An 18,747-nucleotide genomic window follows, 5' to 3' on the forward strand; every position below is an offset into this window, starting at 1 on the left:
CAAACTAACTCAGAATCTGATTGTTCAGGTGCTTTTATTCAGGCAGTGTCGTGGGTTAGAGAACATAGTGGAGAACCAGAAACTGCAGGACCTGTTTCTGTTCCTGACTTTGCCCTACCTATTTGGATGACATGGGGACAATCGTGGTTGTGTGGTTACATTTCCTTCATGCCTATGGCAGTTAACCCGTCTCCTCACCCACTTACAAGAGATGCTCAAAGGATTCTTGGCAAATACCTAAAAAATACTTTGATGTTTGCTCTAAACCATTGACAAAGTACTTAATTTCTGATTCTTTTTTTTTTTTTGCATAAAGAAATAGCATTTGCACTTCCTTGTTTCCTAGTTCAAACTAATTTGAAATTCCCCAGAATAAACCCTATAAATTTAAGATATCATCTCCTTTGGATATAGTTGCTGTAGGTAATTTGTCTTTATGCACAACACTTCCTCACTAGTGGTTGCTGTGATTGCGCTGAATGCTTTCAGACTAAAGCTAATACTGACATCCGGTAATCAACACATTATTTGATTCATGTTATGTTAACTGTTCTGATGAACTTTAACTGACCGATAGTGCATTTTTTTTCTTTAAGCTTGTGAAAATGGTAAGAAAAGTTGCAGATATAAGTTCTAACATGTTGCCTTTCTAGGCTCACGTGTATCACTGAATATGATAATATAATTCCAGTTATGTTATATGCCACAGTTAATGTTTAGACAAATCAACCAGTCATTATTTAAGAACACAAGGTTAGTTGACATGATAATTTAGAGAGCGTATCATGTATGTGGGTGAATTTATATGGGAGACCAGAGTATAATAAGAGTATATATCGCCCATAGAGGGACATTACGTTGAGACCTAAAAGATGAAGAGGAATTTAGGGACACATCAGAAATGAGGGAAGCATCACAGGCAAGCATGTGTAATGGCACAGAGGTGAGAAAGAGGTAGGCCTATTTGAGAAGTGGAAATAAGGCCTGCATGGCTGGACCATGTGAATAGGGAGAGTGGCCTGAGTTGTGTGGAAGCTGAAAAAAAGTTTCTTCCTCCCTCCTTCTAAGTTCTTTTAGCTGGCCTAATATTCAGATTTTCAGAGAGATTAACAGAAGGAAATGTCCAAAGTTTATTATACAAAGGCACATTCAGGGGTGCTATAAGAATGAGACCTGAAATGCATCGGGCAGTTGAAGCTTATATGTATGTTATGGACAAAAGAGAAAAAGAGGCCGAGGTCTGGGATTTCCAAGGGGAAATAGGCACTTGCAGGTAGCTACCAGAGCTGAACACCTGGTAAACAAATTCCTGGTAAGCAACCCAGAAATAATGGGACACAAGGGGGTAATCTAGCTAACAGGCCCTTGCTTGGATCCTTCCTATCTAACACTAGGGGGGATATGCTAAGATTCCCTTCCTGGAGCAGCTTTTCCATCTTAATCTCTTAGGTAGGAAAGGGGGAGGGTCAAGGTTCTTTCTGAGTCTTCTGTTTCTTGATAACCTGCTTAAAATCAGTATTCCAAAAGGCACATTTGGGGGAGGCAAAACTTTGGTCCTCTTCAGGAGGCTAGGACACAGATAAGCCCTGGCCTTTTATGATATGCTAAAGATAGAGGGTTTTATGGAGTGTGCCCTCGGTAGCCATTGCGGAGGGTTTTAAGCAGGGAAGTGTCGAGACAAAATTTGCATTTAAAAAGAGATCTCTGGCTAATGGAAGAGTGAGAAAAGGACTGGACTAGGCTCTGTAAGTGCCAGCATTTGGAGACTGAGAGGAGCAGTCATAGAAGTTGGAGGAACACCAGGGAGACTGTGCCTTTGAGGCCAAGAGAAGAGCACTTTCAATAAGAAGCAAGTGATTGACAGTGTTGAATACTGCTTGGAGTCAGGTGGATGAGGACAGAAAAGTAGCCAGTGGATTTGGCAGAAGGAAGGCAATTGGCGGCTTTTGTTAGCAATGTGGGTGGCATTGTAAGGAAAGAGTCAAATTAGAGTAGATTGAAGAGTGTCTGAAGAGAAAGCTATCAGAAGAAGTTGGGAAGAGACTGAGAAATGGTAGAAAACGTTTGGCCTTTCCCTCCACGTGCTCCAATACACTTAACCAATTAAAATACTTCGAATTGTTATAGAATTTTTAGAGCTAGAAAGGATCTTAGAGAAAATTTAGCTCAACGTTCTCACCTTACAGATGAATAGGTGAGCCCTGGGGAGGTTAAAGTGATTTGCTTGCGGTAACACTATACCGTGTTTCCCCGAAAATAAGACCGGGTCTTACATTAATTTTTGCTCCAAAAGATGCATTAGGGCTTATGTTCAGGGGATGTCATCAGAAAAATCATGCTAGGGCTTATTTTCCGGTTAGGTTTTCTTTTCGGGGAAACACTGTGGTAACTGGAAAAACAAGGATAAAGACCAGGCTTTCTGACTTGCCCAGGGCAGTGCTAATTCCAAAAAAAGTGTGCTTGACGTCTTTTACCTCTGGAATGGGAAAGGAATTTAGAAAGGAAGATGGATGAGCGCTAGAAACAGCACCTGGAAGAGTAGAAGGGGGAAGAACTGAAAGGAGAAGACTAAGTTGTTGGAAAGTGGCTTATGAAAAGGTGAGACAGAAAGAAGACCCGAGCCTGGCTGGCCTCATCGTTGAATGACTGCAGGTCATCGCTGGGCAGATGTCACAGCCAGAACATCCTTATATTCTGGGGCAGCTTATGGAACTAAGGGTTGTGGCCTTAAACTTGTCCTTCTGTGATTATAAGAGGGAAACATTTTCAGAGAATTCTCGAGCCCTTTTTTCCTTCTATGTAACTAGGTAATCACTAAGTTGAAAAGACTTTTTTTTTTTTTTTTTTTTTAATTTTGGTTGTGTGGTGCAGACAGTGGAAGATGGGAGGTGTGGTGGTGGGGCTGGTACCATGGTAGTGGGAAGGTGGGAAAGGAAACCTTATATATCCCGGACGGCCAAGGGTCCCAGGCTTTATATCATCAACTGACTATTGGGCTTTAGTTGGTTCACTGGTAAATTAAGAGGTTGAACCAGGTGATGTTTAAGGTCATTTAAACTCTGAAAGTATAATTATGTGCCGTTCTGTTGGTGAACACCATTCACTTTTTTGGGTGCTTATGGAAAACCGTAGTCATGAAGCTTCTGGGATTGGGTTTAACCAGGTTGACTTCAGTCTCTTACAACTTTCCCTAGTTCTTGGTTATTTTCCGTGTCTCACCTATATTGCAGGTGTGTGAATGGAGGTAATTATATAAACTAATATTAAATATTTGATACACGATTAGCCATTGATGCATTAACTAGGTGGTGGATTATCTGTCTATGGCAACTAAAGACTGTTCTTCCTATTGCCCAGCCAGGGCTTAGGGCAATGCTAAAAGGGAAGCCATGACAGAGGCAGGGATGGACAGTGTGGTTAGGATGAGAGTGTGAATGTGAGCATTTATGTGTCTCTCTAAGCTGCTTTGCTGGCTGCAATTGCACATGCAGTTATCAGTGACCATTATTAGGTTAGCCAGTGTTTTCTCTCTTCCAACTCTACTACCCATTCAGTTGTGCAAATGGTGATAATAAGAGGAAAAATGGAAATGGTTAGTTTTCCTGTGTCTGACTCACAGGTGGATTTTGTCTGACTGCATGTGTACTGCACATTAAAATCCGCCGGCTCTCTTGGGGTTCTGGGGTGTCAGGATGAGTGGTGGTTCCTCTCTTTCTGTCGGGTGGTTCCTCTTCGCTCTTAGCTCTTCTCTGCCTGGCACTGGCCTTCCCAGGCCTTTTGGCTCTTCTCTACTCTGTTCAGTCGAGTAAAAGGACCAACAGACCCAGTTGCTGGGGTTGGCACTCACTTTGTGAAAGCTCAAGAGGACACTCTACCCAGGGCAGGGTGGGGCTGGCGGGCACTTGCTTCTGGGCAAAGTGAGGGGAGATTGAGGTAATGAAAGGTTTCTGTTGAACAAACTGTATGAGTGAAGCAGCTGAGCGAGGGACCGGCTAGACTTGGCCTGCAGTCCGTTATTTTGTCCTGCTCAGGGTGAATATCCTGGAGTGCTTTTGCTAGAGAACAGTGCGGGTTCCAAAGTTATTATCAGGGCTCCAGGCAGGTGGAAATGAGAAATAGTGCTTTGTTTTTTCTCCTTTGGAAAGGGAAAGGGAGAAATAGGATCAACGCTTATGGGGCACCTTTGGGTACCAGACACAGTGGGAGACACTTGGTCAACATTACCTGATTTGCATTGTTTTAAAAAATCTCTGTCGCTATATATCTCCCTCTATAAAGAAATGGTACAGATTTTATGTATAGAGAGATACAGTTATAAATACAGAGGTACAAATATAGGTTATATTTTATATCTAGATATGAATATAGAAAAGATTTTGCAAGAGCAAGGTTAAAATTACTTTGGAGAATCAACTTTTTAGAGATGGTGAAGCACTTCAAGAACTGCTGTTTATAAAAGATAAGGTGATTTTTAGTTCTGGTTTATTCATTAAGGTAGGATCCCATAGAACCTTTTAAGTGGTTATTCCAGCCTACATATTTTCAAGTAATTTATGATCACTGAACATAGTAAAGTTGTATTTCTTTAAAAACATTCACTGATTTTGACTTTTTATAGTGCTGGTCACTGTTTGCCTCTCTTATCAGCTATAAGTAATGGAAACTGTAATGGAAACTTAACTTCAGTGTATGGTGTCAGGGTCCTTAGCTGAAGAATTTAGAAGTATTTTGCTAAATACGAGCACTGCAAAGGCAGGCGTAGAAGCTTACTGGGTTAAAGGACAGGAGTTGACTCCCTTTCAAGACCTTTTTCCTGTAGCTGTTGTTTTCCTAGAGATTGTTATCATCGTGATCATCAAATATTAAATATTAAAAGTACTGTGCTCAACAAACACCAGGTAAACAAGTTGAGATTTCTTATCAGTTTTGCTCGAGGAACCTCAGGTCACCTTAAGGATTTCTGAGAGGCTATCAGTGAACAAAATTCCCAGGCAGTTCAGTGGGAAGAAAACTATTTCCCTGTTTTTCATTGTGTTTCGTATTTATTTCCTTGCATGCCTGATCCTAAGTGTAATCAGTCGCATTAATTACAATAATTTACTCATCAGCATTCAAAATGATCTATAAATAAATTACACATGTAGTATGTAATTATCTACTAATAAATGTATGCATTATTTTTTTCTATGTGAAAAGTTGCCCCTATTCAAAATAAAAAAATAGAAACCATCCCTTGTCCCGAGCAGTATGTATGTTTGAAATGTGGATCCTCATGAAAACATTTCACAATGGCTGACATGCCCCCATTTAACTGAAATTACACCATGCCTTTCGAAGGGTGTTTTCTTTTCATGAGCTGGTATTTATGCCCAAGTAACTTAGCGATGTTACTTTGATTATAGCTTATTAGAGCTGCTTGTGGACACTTTCACGGGTTTGTGAGTAATAAGCTAACAAATTATTTGTATTTCACTTATTAAAGTGTTTAGGATTATATATATTGACCCATTTCTCATTATATGAAGTGCTACACGCAAATCTCTGTAGCATCTGGATTTAATACTATGGTTCTATTTAAGGATGCTTCTAAAAAATCGTGGAGATTATTATTACTATTTTTGGCTCAAGAAGTTAAGTTCTTATAGCATCTTTGTATAATGTATCACTCATCCAGGGTCTTTGCCTCTTCTACCTTTTTCATTTTATAATTAAAAAGAAATAATAAATATCTCTTAATTTTGCTTCCCTTCCGTACATCCCTCTTGGCAATAGCCACAACATGGCATCTTGCCAGTAGGACAGGTTACTTTAGATAAGCCAGGGAAGGCAGTATTTAAGTTATATTTTGGGGATATTGCTGATTAGTTCTAAAAGAATGATATAAGTGCCAAGTGTTGTGGAATCTTTGCTTTAAACTAGAGAGAAAAGAAATTCAGTTGATTATAGGAAGAGCAATCCTGTGGATAAAAATCAAATTCAGAACGTCCCTCCATGTTTAATTATGTACTCGTAGGAGGATGTATGGAGGAGGCTGAGGGTAGAGGATAGGGATGGCTGGGGGTGGCTGTGGGGGAATGTCGATTTCCAGGCAAAGATTTAGACCTATAGATTTAGATCTATCTAAAGGATCACCAGAGGACAGGTAAAATTTTTGCCCAAAAGTCTACCTCCCTCACAGCTACCTCCGGATATCTCCATCCTCTACCCACAATATTGGCATCTTGGTTTAAAGGCAATATTTATATACTACCTTATTCCAAAATGGTTAGTGTGAAGGGAAAATAGCAGTTGAAAATTTGGAAGAGTGAGGTTAGTATATAACATTCATGTCACGAAACTGTTTACCCACTAGAGATTGGCCTGAGATTTGTCTCTTCTATTTCTAGTAGTCAACATGAGGAAGGAAACATAATCAGTTGTAAGACTGATAGTATAAATATTGTATATATTACAACAAAACTTTGCCAAAACAGTGAAGAAGTGCTCATTAGTCTTACTACTGACAATCTGAGAGAGAGTTCTCCTGTGGGATTTTATGAGCTAACTGGTGACAGTATCCTTGACTTCCCTGAACCTTGGTTTCTTTGCTTTTATAGTGGGGATAATAACAGTATTTAATTTGTGCAGTTGTGAGGATTGCATGAGGAAATAGATATAAGAGACCCAGCCAGAACCTGGCACATTTGTAAGTACTCATAAATAGTTTCTGTCATCTGTGTGTACTGTAAACACAGCAATGTGTATCCGAAAGAAGCTAATAGATCTACTTTGCATGTAGAGACGTATGTTAACCACCCAGTCCTCTAGAGAATGTTTGGCTGGCTGGTGCAAAACCCTTTTCTGGTTTGATGGGTTTAATTCTATAAAGTCTTAAATCATCCCTGGTAGGAAAGTGGGTCTCTGTGAAGGCCTCTTTAACTTGAATGACTATAGAGTTACTAAGTATATGTGTTCTCTGTCGGCCTGAAAATGTAGTAATAGCAACTATCAGTGCAGTTAGTTTAGAAATACCTTAGGAATTGGGAGAACTGGACATCATGTATTCACAGTACTTGTGCTTCCAAATGAGGTGGAGCAGGTGAGGATGGGAAGAAACAAGGATCACCTGGTGATAATTTCTGACATGCAGAGATAACCCGGAAAGCCATGTTTTCTGTCCAGTTGTACCAGCTGTGGGATGGGTTGTGAGATATTCCCAAGACATTGAGAGTTTGTGGGGAATTTGCACCATCTGTCAGAGAAAGGCATGCAGGGTATTTATTTGAACATATGATACTGAGACCACTGCCAGATCAAGGACTGAATGCCCTTTGACTCTCACGTAAATGAATACCATCAAATATAAATTCTAGTAGTTTTACCCTACAAAATTTTGAGTAGCAAGAATGTAACCTTTATTTTAATAACATTTTAACCCATCACCTTTTCCTTATGAATTATTGTTATTTAAAAAACATTTTTGCTCCTTTTTATACTACCTTTGAAGCAGTTTTATTGACAGTTCTAGCAGAGAATTTTTTTTTTTAAGCCTAAACTTCCCTTGTAAGTTAAGCAGATCACTGTCCCTGATTTTTTGAGTGTCTTCCTGTTTTGTAGACTCTTGCTGGATTGAAAGCTTGTCTGTCAACTTTCTCATTTTCATTTTACATGTAAAATAATACTACACCCTCAATCTTTATGGCTTTCTTAAGAGCTTGCTGTCATTTTGTGAGTTGTGATTTAAAAAATGGCCATCAAGCTTCATGACATATCTCTGAGACAGGTAAAGATATTTTAATGAAAACAAATGTTGAGATCCACCTACGAAAGTCTTATCAATAATAGCCTAGCTATCAGTTATGCTGCTTTTATTGATCCTGAAGACCGGTGTTCTGTGGGCGTGGTAAGAATGCTGCCATTCTAACTCATTTTACTTTTGGTATTTTTGTTACTTAGCACATACAGCTTATGAAATATTTGGTCATCACCTTGAGAAAACATGCCTAAGCCCCACTCACTGAAGCAAGGCTGTCCTCATGGACAAACTGATTTGGAGAGAGGTCGAGAAGTAATTGATGAAACCCAGGCCCTGTCCCTGAGTTCCTGAAGGTTTGTTTAACCTCGGGACCACGTTCCTTTTCTTCTATCTGAACACATGATAGAAAAGGAAAATTTGGATACCAGTAATGTGTGAGAGGAAAAGGAAGATGCTTTGAGTTTTGGATTGTTCAGCTCACTGCCACGATTTCCTCTGGCAGCTCTTGGAAGGCCGTATCTTCCTCACTCAGGGAATATTGTATTTTACTGTGCTGTAAGGACCTCTATGAAAATTTCATAGTCATGTGGGTACCAGAGATTTGTAGTTTTCCACAAGCCATCACTGACAGTATCAAAAATGTCAAAGAGCGGTTGTATGGAGTGGGAGTGGAAACAGACCTAGCCAGAACCTGGCACTTTTTCTCAGTACTCAGATGGGCGCGGTGTGTGTGTCTTTTTTAATTGATGGAAATGTTCTAAAATTGGATTATGGTGATGATTGCACAATTTTGTAAATGTCCTAAAAATCATTGAATTCTACTGTTAAAATGTGTGAATTTTGTGGCATGTAAATCATCTCTCAGTAAAGCTGATAAAAAATGCCTGAAATCTGGGCTGGCTTGGAAGGAACCCCATTTCGTAGGCCAGCATCTTATCTGAAAGCTTCCGCACCTGTCTGAAGGTGTGTGGCAAAGTGAGTGGGGGAAGGCTTCAAAGGCAGGAGCCAGAGGAAATGAGGATGAGCTGACTCTTACTCATAAGGCAGGGAGGAGGGCTGTGATCACAATGGGGATAAAATGGCACTGCTTTGTGGTGATGACAACTCAAACTAGATTCCAAAAGGTAAGGTACATTCCTCTCCATGGGCTTCGAAAGCTTACTTTCTGAATCACCGTAACTCTTGCATTTGGTGGACAACAACACTTTATAGCCCGAAATCTTACCCTAAAATCCTACCAGCCCATACAGAGTGTCCTTTAACTGATTTATCAGTTGGGCTATACAGATTTGGGTAAATAATAATAAAAAAATCCATATAACATCACTGTAACTAATGTAGCTCAACTGCTATTTTTTTCTTAGTTGCCATTATTTAATAAAATGTAGACAATACTTAATGTGACAGGTTTTAAAACATTTCCAATTTCTTATTGTTTTTTCATGATGTTTTCCTAATTACTGAATGAAAGCAACCAAGCTTTCAGTGTTTACTTTACTAAAGAAATTGGTTGGCTTTGCTTACATATATTGTGTGACTTGAGATAAAGCTGCAGGACGCCCTCAGTAACTGGAGCACAGGAAACAATTGACACTGTTACTTAATTCACATTGTTTCTGAGACATTTCCTACTTCCTAGTGTAATATAACTTTCCCATGAGAACAATTTGCTTGCAAATGGTTAGACATGATAAATTTCTCATTGGTACACATTCTATGAGGAGAATTTGATGGTACTTTGTAGTATTTGAATTGGTGTGTGTGTGTGCGTGTGTGTATATGTGTGTGTGTGTGTGTGTGTGTTGGGGGGGAGGTTCATGCATTATGTAGATGTCTCCAACTTCATTTCAAGCATCAGAGGTTTTCTTTTGAATGTTAACCCATTCACTGAGGGTTCTGCATTCCTTCCTTGGAACCTCTTTCTTGAAGGAGGATATAATTGTTTTAATCCTTCCACTTTAAGGGAAGACCCCTGTGAATTAATGGTATTTTTAGATATGGCTAATGAGTTACTGTGGAAAGTAATTCACAGCAATTTATATCAGACATGCTCCATGTTCCAGTATTCCATGTAAGTGTGTGATATTATCTGTGGCGCTGTGAATGGTCATTAAGGAATAATTCCAGAATGGGAGAGGAAACCCATAGATGAGATAATCTAACCTGCAGTTAAAAAAATAAGAAGAAGTTTCACATTACTCCTCAAATAGTGGTTCCCACATTCAGAAGTTATGCTGTACATAAAGTGAAAGTAAAAGTTTACCAATTAAAAAAAAAAAGATATTGGAACTTTGAGTTCTTTTTTTTCTATCTTATCAGATTTTGTAAAAATAATATCACTTGTCAGTTTTGCAGCTCCTTCCATCGAGAGAACTAAAAGCATTTCACAACGTTTTTTTCCTCATGCCCTTCTCTTCAAGGCAATTTTTGCTGGGCTAGGTTTATTTTTATCATTGCAGCAACCAGTTTTTAGAAACTTTTGGAAACAAAAAAAGAAAAAATGAGAATGGCACTGTAGTTGACATTCATTTTAGCTGCTTCCTAGTGGGAACATTTGAGTATTTCTGAAATCTTCTAAGTATGTCTTATTTTTTCTCAGTTTGTCCCAGTTCTAAATCTCTATTCTGCTGATTGGGTAAAAAAATAAAAAAGAAAAAAAGTTTTAGTGTAAAACCTTATCCCCAGAAGAATGACTTCATGAACTTTGAGTTAGATCTTTATTTTTTGCTGCTTCATGACCTTCTTTTTCAGCACCCTGTTGGGTATAAACACAGAAGGCTAGAATGGGAAGGACCTCTGAGGGTTACCAATTTAAGTCTCTCATTATACATGATGAATGATTAAGGGACATGCTCAGGGGACATGCTCAAGGTCATTGATGGTAGAGGTCTGACTAAAATCAGGAATTTCTGATTTCCGGTTTGGTATTTTTTGATTTTCCTAAACAAAAGTCATCTATCTGGATGGAACTAAAGGACGTCCTCACAGAATCCTAGTGCCAACCAACAGGTTGAATTATACACTAGCTAGTTGAAAATTGGGAGGGGTTCTATTTTTCCAGTTTGAGTTTGTTTGTCAAGTATAGAATGGTAATGTTGAATGCAAGACATTTTTTTTCTGACCTGTGGATCTCGTGCAATTTATATGTAGCAGATTTGAAATGACTGGTGATTTGTGTTCCTTTCTTTAGGCCACCACACCATCTACATTGGGGTCCATGTGCCGAAGAGCTACAGAAGAAGGAGACGTCACAAGAGAAAGACAGGGCACAAAGAAAAGAAGGAAAAGGAGAGAATCTCTGAGAACTACTCTGACAAGTCAGATGTGGAAAACGCCGACGAATCCAGCAGCAGCATCCTCAAGCCGCTGAGTGAGTGCCCTCGGGGGTCGGCGCCTCTCTCTGCCTCACTCCCACACCCTTGGGAAAGACACTTTTTAGGATCTTGTTGCCAATGGGGGAGGGACCCAGTAATATGGGGATGGTCTCCTGTAAAGGATAATGTCTACGAAGATGCTTTTCTTGTCCTAACAAGTTGGTCTAGGAGGAGATTTGGTAAAAATTCTGGGTTGGTCAGAAAAGATCTAACGATATTTAGGCATGGTCGTGGTTCTGTATTTTGATTAGGGAAATGGCAGAATATTATAGATGGTATTTAACTACAGTAATCAACAGCAACTGGAAGATTCTTCAATAAGATTTTAGATTGTTTCTGCTTAGAAATAAGCTCTATTGAGATAGTAGGTCAAGGTGAGCATTTTATATATACAATTATGTTTAGATGTAGATAGATATAGATATAGATATAGATATAGATGATACTTACTTGGTTATATGTGACATTTAACCAGATTGTGGGCCAGCCAATGATTTAAAAAGGAGTAATGGAAAAGCATCCTGTAAGTCAGAGAAGAATGTAGAATGACACAGCTTTTGAAATGTTGAACATATTAGATATCATACTTTGGATAGAAGTGTTACTGAGAACAGAATAGTGGAAAGTCAGAGAACACCCTTGGATTCAAGTAATTGGGTGGGCTGTGTGTTTAGGTACATGTGTACATTGTTTTCGATGTGGAGAATATTTGGCTATCTGAGTAACTGTGTCTGAAGTGATAATGAGTATGTGCCGTAGAAGGGAGGAGCAGTAGAAACACATGCCAATTTTGGGAGATTCCCCAACACGAGTTACATAGTGACAGCTTTTCATGTTGGCAGAGCTCTGTACATTCTTCATCTTTTTGCTACAGTTGCAGAAATACGGAACCTGCCATAAAATGCATTAGGGGTAGCACAGATGAAGATCCGTTTCAGTCATTGCAGGTGATGAGAGATCAAATTAGAATTAACCGCTCAGAAGTGTTGAAAAGTGAATTCACAGAGTTAAATTAAAGAAGGTGCAAAATGTAGTGATGTGAATCTGTGAATCTTTTATAGTCTCACCATTGGAACTGAGCAGGTGGTTTCGAAGCTAGAGAGGTACTATGCCGCGAAGGGCACTACAGATGGACCTCCAAATTAAAGATAAACGATTTGAGGAGAGTTTGGAGATGGACCACTAAATTGAAATTTAAAGGTGTTGGAATAAATGTAAGACTTAGAAAGAACCAGATGGGAGGAGGCAAGAGTTATGCACTTTGCATTGGAATGTTAAGGTAAAGCCTTTCTGAAAGGAATCCTTCACATAGTGACTAAAAAAAAGGGGTGGGGGGATCTGTTTCAAGTAAAGTCCTTGAAATGCAGATAAAAAAGGTCACAGTTAATAGTCTGGAGGAACAAAAGATAACATCCCTTTCCAGATAAATTACTACTGTCTATCTTGATTTGCTATCTTTTTCCGCAAGGCTTGAGCCGGAACCAGAGGTGCTCTCCTCAGTCTGTATGTGTGATCTCTCTGTCTCTCTCATAGTCATCTCTCATCTGCAATTTAAGAACAAGAGTGCATCATCACTATAAATACTTAAAAGGGAGAGACGCTCACCTAGACAATGGGCCAAAGGATTTGAGATGATAATTATGTACCAGCTTTGTAGGAAAGGCAATGGAAACTACTATGGCCTTGATACTCAAGTCAGTAATAGGTAATGAATGGATCAGAAAGGTAGTGAGATGGAATGTGTGTCTACCATGGGACTACTGTTGCTTCCTGTGGTATTTGGGGAACAGTTTGAGTACAGCATGTACAATAAACAAAGCAGTTCATTCTCTTTTCACTCAGAGGTCTCCTCCCTGGGGAGTACTGCATTGTGGTGTTGTATACTTGGTTTTGGAAGCGATTGTATGGAGAGACCATTGTTAAGGACCAAATTGTTCAGTGATCATAAGGAAATTATTTATAAATTTGCATTTTATACTTAGTTATTTTCCTGCTGGTCAATAAGGTATGCTGTAATATGCCTTGGACATATTTGACACGACTCATCCAATTTGACATGAAGGTTCTCTTAGAAATTACTGTATATTTTCTCCAGTGCTTATCTTGGAGATTAGATGGATTGGTAGCTGGTTTATCTGGTGCAGTTCTACTTAAGATGTTACACTTGTTACATTCAGATACAGGACATTTAACTATGATTTTGGGGAAGTTATAGGCCTCTGGCACCAACATGACAAAATTCTTACGGGAAAACTCTGCTGAAATATCTGCTTAGTATGTCGTTATTGTTTCTCAAGAACAGCCACACACAGTTTCTGTTACTCTTGGATCTAGGGTTTTGGAGTTAACTCGTGTCTGTAGACATACCATGACCTGTAGACCAGATTCTAGTATGGGCCTGAGATTGTATCAGGTGACGCTTCTTCTGAAAAAGCCCCACATATAAAGGGAGTAACTGAATGAGAATCATCTCTGATTCTTTCCTTGCTGTCACCCCCATATGCAATCTATCAGTGACTTTTGTTGAAATACGTCTGAATCTGTCTATTACTGAAAAGTTTGGCCTCCACATTCTGGTTCAGGGAATTGTCATCTCTTGTATAGACAAGTGCAATAGGCTCCACTAGTCAAGTCTTTTTCCAAAAAGACGCAACAGTGATCATCATAGAGTGTAAATCCTGTCATGAAATTCCTCTGCTGAAAAGTTCCTATTGTCCTTAGATTAAAGTCTTGATTGGGAATCATGGCCCCCAGTGTCTCAACAGTCATGCCCTGTCATTCTCTCCTTGCTTACTTTACTTCAGCCACACTGATTTTTCAGCTTTTTGGTGCCCAAACCTTTTCTGCCTCAGGGCCTTTCCACGTGTAACTCTGTTTTTGTGGGATAGTCACCCCATTTTTGTCCCGGTTAGCGTTTCTCTTCCTCTGTGTTCCAGCTTTAAAATTTTGTCTCTTCTGAAAGGATTTCCTTATTACTCTAATGTATGTTCTCCAGCTCCATATTTGTTTCCTTCATAATCCATGTACCAACTTGTGATTTTGTGAGCCTACAGTTTTGTCTTGTGCTCATGCTCCACGAGTGCAGGGATTAGGTTTGTTAACTATGTTATCTCTGGCACAGAATTTTGTGCATAGTGTATGTTTAATAAATGCTTACTGAAGAGGAGTTGAATGGATTGATTACTACAGAGAAAGACATAAGCATTGCTTTTATTTGTCTAAATATTTCCTACATTACAGATAAAGGTTCAGCTGATTTTCCTGTTTTTAATCCTTGCAAATCATCTTTATACCTCCCTACTCTGCTTTCCTCCCTTGCCATGTAAATCTGATTTAACTTTTAATTATTTTGCTTTGGAAGATGCCTCATTATTTTAACCGTTGCTGCAGTGGTGTTTTGGCCCGGGTAGATGGCTCCCAGGTCTGTTGAACTGCTTGTCATGCACAAGTGATGGAAGAAATTGATCCACTGGGCACATGGATGCATCATGTACACTTAAAAATGCTCACTACTCCACACAAAACTCGGGCACCTCAGCTTCAGAAGCCGTATTAAAGAGGCATGGAATTGAATACTAAAGGGCGTTTGTAAGAAAAAATAAGCCAAATGTCTCCCAGTATTTAGGCACGTAAGGAAGACGGTATGATTAATGGGTTCATTTAGCTTATGACACAGATTCATTTTCTTTTCTCCATGGTTTTGGTGTCAAGACAGGGCTTCCAGAGGCTCTTTTTCTATTTTTCTTTTTTTTTAAGGCGGGTGCAGCTCACAGTGGCCCATGCAGGGATCGAAGCGGCAATCTTGGTGTTATCAGCACCATGCTCTAACCAACTGAACTAATCGGCCACCCTAAGACAGGGCTTCTAAAAAGTGAATGCACGTTTTGGTTCTTACACTTTTGATGCTTTGAGGAAGGAAGCTAGCTAGCTTTATTTTCCCCTCTGAGCTCAGCAGTAGCTCCACGTGCTTGCAAAGCTGCTCTTCTTCCCAATGTAGTATTGAGCTGGTGTCCCAACTTGGGACACAGAGAAGGAAACGTGTGACAAGTGTGGTTGGTATATGAGCAGTGGGGAGAGAGGCTGGGGAAGAAAAGTGAAATGGAAGAGCGAGTAGGAGGAAAGACAAGGGAATGAGGAGGTGGTGTGGAGTGGGTGGTGGAGAGAAAAGTTAGATTGTGCTCTTTCTTAAAAATAATCCTTTTGCCTCCTCCATGGTGCACTTTCTTCCCCCCTAAGGTAGCAGCTGCCATCCTCTGAGAGTTGCCCAGATAGTGGGTGGGAAGGTGGTCCTTGATGAGATAGGCTCTGGAAACACAGCTTCCCACCATAGATGGTTTTGGCCTCTATCCTTCTCATTTTGTTAGTGTCCTGGATATTTATGGGGGATTCACAGGCTGCTGTGTGACTGCAAAGACTCTGACGATGTGTAATTTGTTAGGGAACAGAGCTACAGATGGAACAGCCTGTTCAGCATATTGGTCTGAGGTGCAATATATTTCTTGACAAGCTTGAATGTGCATCGGTGCCTGGGGTGCTAACTGCCTTGCTCACGTATGCCTTACCTGTGGAAGAGGCATCTTGCTAGGTATATGCACACAGACACTCATTCGGTCTGTGGAATCCTTTTTTAGCTCTTTGGCTGTGTATGAGAGCTGATGGATCTATGCTGGTGAGCATTGTTCTGTCAGCCTGGAACAATGGATGCCCGTGGGTGATCCTGTCACATGCAGGAAACTGAAACAGAGAAATGGTGGTAGCTCTTGTTTAGTGCTTCCAGGTGAATGGTCAGAAAAGCTTTTCACAAGAGCCGAGGTTATGTGGGCTTTTGTCATTTGACTTACCCTTTTCCCAGTGCATACCCCTGTGCCCTCCCTACCGCCTGACCTTACTCTTCTCGGTGCATTTCTACTTTTTCTTGATTTTTAAATGTTTTCGGTTAAGACCTCTAAGTCCCCTAATTCCGATATTATGAAATAAGATTTCTTCAGTTTTCTTTTCTTCTTCTTCTTTTTTTCTTTAAATTTTCCATTATGCCATTTGCATATCCCCCAAATGAATCTGTATGCAGGAGAGAGAAGGGGATCTTTGTAATGTGTGTGAAATGAGGTAGATTCTTTCCCTGTTATGAAACAAAACCAAACACAACACAAAAAAGCTATATACTGTCTCCTCCATCTTCTTCTCTGTTCTTCGTCTTATATAAGTAGGAGGAAGTACTTTATCTTTAGGTCTGAAACAAAGGCTTTTTATATTGAAAAACTGAAAACTTAAAATGTGCCTTTTCAGAAGGGACCTTGCGGTGTCATTTTACTGGAAAGGTAGCATATTATAGTAGGTAGAAGCACATACGCTAGCCATATCAAGTTTGAATTCCAGCTTACACCAGCAGTGTAACCGTGGCAAGATACTGAACATCTCTGTGCTCCAGTTTCCTCATCTGTAAAAAAGGGACAATGTCTAGGACTTAATTCACAGTGTTCTGAGTATTAAATGAACAGTGCATCTGGTTAGCAATAATGGTTAGTAATTATTGTTTTGAGTTACTCCGAACACATTCTTCAAGCTCGTCTTTCCCCATACTTTGTACACAGGTAATGCCAAAAACTTCAGACTAAAACTGTAGAGATTAATTCCCTATGAATGCTAATCACTATTCTTTAATCTCTTCTGGCCTTTTCTACTACAAATTCCCACTAGCTCTTCCTTTGCTTTACTGTCAGGTTGGCTCCTGGCTCCCAACGGCATCTTTGGGAGAAGTAACCCAAATAATAGTGTCTTAACTTGCAGTGGGTATCAGCCTGGATGCTGGTTGGCAGGTGAAAAGCCCAAGGAAATAAGACTTTCAGGAGGCAGAGGTGATACCTATTGTTGCTGCACTTTTGTGTAGAATACTGCCACTAGCAATGGACTGTTTACCAAATGTGCCCTTGAATTTAGTCAACAGTTGGAATTCCCAGTTCTGGGCTCCTGTAAGCAAATGGACCATTTGCTCTTTCATGAGAAAGACGTCTTTCTGTCTCCTTCTTTGTGTTTCTCAGTGAAATTAATCTGGTTAAGAAGGGCTGTTGGGTGGGACAAGTCAGCAACTTGAAGGCAGTGCTGTGCAGAAAGAATACATGTTTGGCATACTTGTGTTTTTGGTGGCACTGGGTTGGCTCAACAATGTTGTATTTTGTGTAGTACAAATAATTCCTTTGTGACGCTGATGAATCCAGGAGGGCTATGCCATGGTGCTTCTGTCTTCTTTAGCCAGTTAATTCTATAAATCTCTTCGGGAGCCTTGGATTTCTGAAATGAAGCCCTCTTGAAGTCACCTAGAAGTGCCCTCCAAGGGGCAGTTCTTAGACCATGGAAGGGTGTCACTTCTTGTTGTCTCTGACTGTTCTGTTACAATAGTGATTTTGTTTTATCTTACCCTGAGAAGTTATGAATAGTGTGTTTACGTGTGTCATGGGAGAGTTGATGTTGCTGCTATTTATAGTGACTCAGAAGTTCAGGAGACCTCAGAGTGTTCCGCTGTGCTCCAGGGGCTGGGGTACTCAAGGCTAAAAAGAGATTGTGACTGGGGGAGAAAATCGGGGGAATCAGAGCAGCGTGTAGAATTTAAGATGTGAAATATACTTTACAGAAGTGAATGGGGTGCAAATAAGTGTCTGCCACGGGCATTGCCACCTAAGCAGAAGGCAGGACGTGTCCTATGGTTTGGGGTCAAATTTATAAGACCAGAATTGTGAGCAGTGAGTGTATTTGTGAATATGTGTGTGATCGGAATGCACTGAAAGAATAAGAGAGAGTGGTAGGGATCTTCTTGAAATGGTATTCTGTTTAGGAAATTTCTCTTCGAAGGAAATTATTTTTAAAGGATTATGTGGGTTCTTAATACTGGGGATTTAGACTCAGGGCTTTGCGAGTTCAAACTCGCAAAGCCCTGAGTCTAATGCAGAAGCAGTTAGGATGAGGGACCATCGGGAACCATGGGTATACTCAGTAAATAAATTCTCTGGAATTCTTTCATAAAGTAGGAATGCTGGATTCTTTTAATAACTTTCCTATGGATGGAGAGTGTTACTTGACTTTTTATCACATTTTGATAAATGTATTGTGAACATGGAGTCCCCATTATCCTGGTTACTTGTATAATAATAATCTCAATCATCCTTGATTATTCCCTATTCTTTTTCTTCCATAGGCAGCCACTCACTGAGTCCTATTGTTTTTTTTTTTTTCTTCAAACTGTCTCTTATGTCTGCCCTTTTCTTGAAATCCTAAGGCAATAGCTTATTTGGATTTTCAGCCTTTAGGTTCTTCCTTGAAACAGAAGGGAGATATTTCAGACAAGGCTCCCAGACATCTAAAATATCACTTCATCCAGCCTTTCTTTAATTAAACAAACAAACAATTAAAAAAAAAAGAAAAAAGAAACTTCTAATGCTCTTTTTTAGTTAAAGCAGTTTCCTAACCTGGGGTCCTTAGACATTTAAGAGTGAATTGATGATGTAATGGAGTTTCCTCTACGATTTTCAGTATTTTAAGTAGTTTAATGAAAATTACAGGTTTACTGTGTCTTAGCAAGGCCTTAAAGGTACATTCATAATGACTTTTCAAGTTTTTGAACTCCTGTGGCAAGTATGATCTACA

General features: G+C 39.7%; 1 protein-coding gene across 11 annotated transcripts in view; it reads left to right on the forward strand.

The window, feature by feature from the left end:
• The window catches only part of SLC4A4 (solute carrier family 4 member 4), a 348,583-nt gene that overhangs the window by 65,452 nt on the left and 264,384 nt on the right, over nt 1–18,747 (forward strand). For all 11 annotated transcript variants that reach the window (XM_033105862.1, XM_033105858.1, XM_033105861.1 and 8 more), the window contains one exon: nt 10,926–11,105. In XM_033105862.1, coding sequence (XP_032961753.1) covers nt 10,926–11,105 — 180 coding nt within the window. The remainder of the gene's footprint in view (nt 1–10,925; nt 11,106–18,747) is intronic.

Source organism: Rhinolophus ferrumequinum, chromosome 5, assembly GCF_004115265.2.
Source record: "Rhinolophus ferrumequinum isolate MPI-CBG mRhiFer1 chromosome 5, mRhiFer1_v1.p, whole genome shotgun sequence".
In the NCBI taxonomy this organism is placed as follows: Eukaryota; Metazoa; Chordata; class Mammalia; order Chiroptera; family Rhinolophidae; genus Rhinolophus; species Rhinolophus ferrumequinum.